The sequence below is a fragment of the Pleurodeles waltl genome, chromosome 9 (genome assembly GCF_031143425.1).
Source record: "Pleurodeles waltl isolate 20211129_DDA chromosome 9, aPleWal1.hap1.20221129, whole genome shotgun sequence".
NCBI classification, from domain to species: Eukaryota; Metazoa; Chordata; class Amphibia; order Caudata; family Salamandridae; genus Pleurodeles; species Pleurodeles waltl.
The window spans coordinates 1,189,268,609-1,189,272,325 of NC_090448.1; the positions used below are offsets into that span (position 1 = coordinate 1,189,268,609).

The 3,717-nt window shown below is 59.2% G+C and overlaps 1 protein-coding gene across 1 annotated transcript; it reads left to right on the forward strand.

Moving 5' to 3' along the window:
- Positions 1-2,066: 2,066 nt before the first annotated feature.
- On the forward strand, positions 2,067-3,245 carry CLEC14A (C-type lectin domain containing 14A). Its single transcript, XM_069207718.1, has one exon. The coding sequence runs from the start codon at positions 2,082-2,084 to the stop codon at positions 3,243-3,245; it is 1,164 nt and encodes a 387-aa protein (XP_069063819.1). The 5' UTR covers positions 2,067-2,081.
- Positions 3,246-3,717: the final 472 nt, after the last annotated feature.

The window sequence follows — 3,717 nt, forward strand, 5'->3', positions numbered from 1 at the left end:
GAGTAGCTGGCCTGATAGGCAGTGTGAGTAGCCGGCACTTATAAGCAGTGTGGGCAGATGGCACTGATAGGCAGTGTGAGTAGCTGGAACTGATAGGTAGTGTGAGTAGCTGGCACTTATAGGAAGTGTGAGTAGCTGGCTCTTATAGGCACTGTGAGTAGCTGGCACTTATAGGGCAGTGTGAGTAGCTGGCACTTATAGGCAGTGTGAGTAGCTGGCACTTATAGGGCAGTGTGAGTAGCTGGCATTGGTGGGCAGTGTGAGTATCTGACATTGGAAGGGAGTGTGAGTAGCTGGCACTTATAGGCAGTGTGAACAGCCGGCACTGATAGGCAGTGTGAGTAGCTGGCACTTACAGGGCAGTGTGAGTAGCTGGTACTTATAGGACAGTGTGAGTAGCTGGTACTTAAAGGGCAGTGCGAATAGCTGGTACTTATAGGCAGTGCGAGTAGCTGGCATTGGTGGGCAGTGTGTGAGTAGCTGGTACTTAAAGGGCAGTGTGAGTAGCTGGTACTTATAGGCAGTGTGAGTAGCTGGCATTGGTGGGCAGTGTGAGTAGCTGGCGCTTATAGGCAGTGTGAGTAGCTGGCATTAGTGGGCAGCGTGAGTAGCTTGCGCTTATACGCAGTGTGAGTAGCTGGCATTGGTGGGCAGCGTGAGTAGCTGGCGCTTATAGGCAGTGTGAGTAGCTGGCATTAGTGGGCAGCGTGAGTAGCTGGCGCTTATAGACAGTGTGAGTAGCTGGCTTTGGTGGGCAGTGTGAGTAGCTGACACTTATAGGCAGTGTGAGTAGCTGGCACTTATAGGGCAGTGTGAGTAGCTGGTACTTGTAGGGCAGTGTGAGTAGCTGGCACTTATAGGCAGTTTGAGTAGCTGGTACTTATAGGGCAGTGTGAGTAGCTGACATTTATAGTGCAGTGTGAGTAGCCGGCATTTATAGGGCAGTGTGAGAAGCCGGCACTCATAGGCGGTGTAAGTAGCCGGCACTTATAGGCGATGTGAGTAGCTGGCACTTATAGGGCAGTGTGAGTAGCTGGCACTTATAGGCAGTTTGAGTAGCCGGCACTTATAGGCAGTGTGAGTAGCTGGCACTTATAGGGCAGTGTGAGTAGCTGGCACTTATAGGCAGTTTGAGTAGCTGGTACTTATAGGGCAGTGTGAGTAGCTGACATTTATAGTGCAGTGTGAGTAGCTGACACTTATAGGGCAGTGTGAGTAGCTGGCACTTATAGGCGGTGTGAGTAGCTAGCACTTATAGGCGGTGTGAGTAGCCGGCACTTATAGGGCAGTGTGAGTAGCTGGCACTTATAGGCAGTTTGAGAAGCTGGTACTTATAGGGCAGTGTGAGTAGCTGACATTTATAGTGCAGTGTGAGTAGCCGACACTTATAGGGCAGTGTGAGTAGCCGGCACTTATAGGGCAGTGTGAGTAGCCGGCACTTATAGGGCAGTGTGAGTAGCTGGCACTTATAGGCAGTTTGAGTAGCTGGTACTTATAGTGCAGTTTGAGTAGCTGGCACTCATAGGGCAGTGTGAGTAGCTGACACTTATAGTACAGTGTGAGTAGCTCGCACTTATAGGGCAGTGTGAGTAGCTGGCACTTATAGGCAGTTTGAGTAGCTGGCACTTATAGGCAGTGTGAGTAGCTGACACTTATAGGCAGTGTGAGTAGCTGGCACTTATAGGCAGTGTGAGTAGCTGGCACTTATAGTCAGTATGAGTAGCTGGCACTTATAGGCAGTTTGAGTAGCTGGCACTTATAGGGCAGTGTGAGTAGCCGGCACTTATAGGGCAGTTTGAGTAGCTGGCACTTATAGGCAGTGTGAGTAGCTGACACTTATAGTACAGTGTGAGTAGCTGGCACTTATAGGCAGTGTGAGTAGCTGGCACTGGAAGGGAGGATGCCTGCTGTGTACACCCAGAGCCCCGCGCACAATCAGGCCGGACCGGTCACTTCCTGCCCAGGATGACGGCACCTCTTGGGCAGGCTTCCTGAGGAAGGGGCAGGGAGTGGCCCCGGGAGTCTCCGGTCTGGGGGCCTCTGTGAGGGGGCAGTAGAGAGGGCAGTGTACAGCCAGCACCATGGGCGGCCGGGGGCTCTCCTGCCTGCTGCTGCATGTGGCCTCCCTGGTGGTCTCCGGCCAGGACCCGGTGGCCACCCTGTGCTCGGGACGAGGCCTCTGCTACAGCCTGCACTCCGAGGCCCGTGGGCACCGAGATGCCACCTGTGCCCCCCAGGGGCGCCTGACCCCCATGAGGGACGAGGGGGAGCGACGGGACATCCTCACCCTGCTGGAGGAGGCCCCCCCGGGCCTGGACATGGTCTGGATCGGACTGTCCAAGCCCCCTGCGCAGTGTGTGGTACAGGACAAGCCCCTCAGGGGCTTCCAGTGGGCACCTGGGGACGAGGCCTCGGAGGTGGACCTCTGGGGTGGCAGCCCCGAGCCCACCTGCACCAGTGCCAGGTGCGTGGCCCTGCAGAGGCCCAAGGGGGGCACGGACTGGCACTGGAAGGAGTACTCCTGCAGCAAACGTCACCCCTACATCTGTAGGCACCAGCACCAGGGGGTCTGCTCGTCACTGGACCTGTCTCATGCCCAACTGGTCTACCCTCAGCCCTTTCTGCCGACCAGGTCTGCAGTCTTCAGCCCTCCGGGCACCGAGGCCATGGCCCTGTGCCACAGCGGCCACCAAAATGTGACCGTGGCCTGTCGAGGGCAGGCGGGGGGCTACCAGTGGGTGTCCCCCCTAGGGGTGCACCCCATCTGTCCCTACCCTGCTGGCTACGAGCCGACGGACAGACTGGACTGCGTCCACACGGATGAATGCCAAGGGACACCCTGTAAAGGCCGGGTCTGTTGCGAACTCGAGGGTGCCTTCACCTGCTTTGATGAGGCGCCTGTGGACACCACAGGCGGCCTCTCCCCCGGGGACGAACCAGAGTCAGTGCCTGGCACCGCCCCGGGGTCTCCCCTGCCCCCTGGCACGACACTGGCACCTACAGGCAAGGATGGAGGGATGGTGCCAGGGCAGGGCGAGGAGAGAGCCACCTCCAGCCCCAGCGCAGAGCCAGGACCCACCGCCCCGGGGTCTCCCCTGCCCCCTGGCACCGGACCCGCAGCAGGTGGGGCCCCGGTGCCCACGTCGGCCGCCTCTGCATTCTCCTATATCCTGGTGCCAGCCATCCTCGCCGCCGTCACCATGGGCATCCTGGCGCTCCTGGTCGGGGTCACCGTTAGATTGTGAACGGTGAGTGGAGTGTGAGGGGCGTTCAGGGGGGCAGTGCCCGGGGCAGGAGGGCAGAGGACAGGGTAAGAGAGCCAGAGCACAGGGCAGGAGGGCAGAGCACAGGGCAGGAGGGGCAGTGTGCAGGGCAGGAGGGGCGGAGCAGAGGGCAAGAGGGGCAGTGTGCAGGGCGAGGAGGGAAGAGTGGAAGGGTGCCAGGCGCAGGGGGCACCGACCCAGAGGGGCACAGGATGCCGTCTGTTGACTCCGCAAAGGCGAATGGTGAGTGGAGGGCGAGGGGCATCCAGGGGGGCAGTGCACAGGACAGGAGGGGCAGTGTGCAGGGCAGGCGGGGCAGTGCACAGGAAAGGAGGGGCAGTGTGCAGGGCAGGAGGGGCAGTGCGCAGGACAGGAGGGGCAGTGTGCAGGGCAGGAGGGGCAGTGCACAGGACAGGAGGGGCAGTGTGCAGGGCAGGAGGGGCAGTGCACAGGA

Bases quoted from the DNA above. Each gene is read 5' to 3' on its own strand.
- CLEC14A (XM_069207718.1), top strand. From the start codon at position 2,082: ATGGGCGGCCGGGGGCTCTCCTGCCTGCTGCTGCATGTGGCCTCCCTG.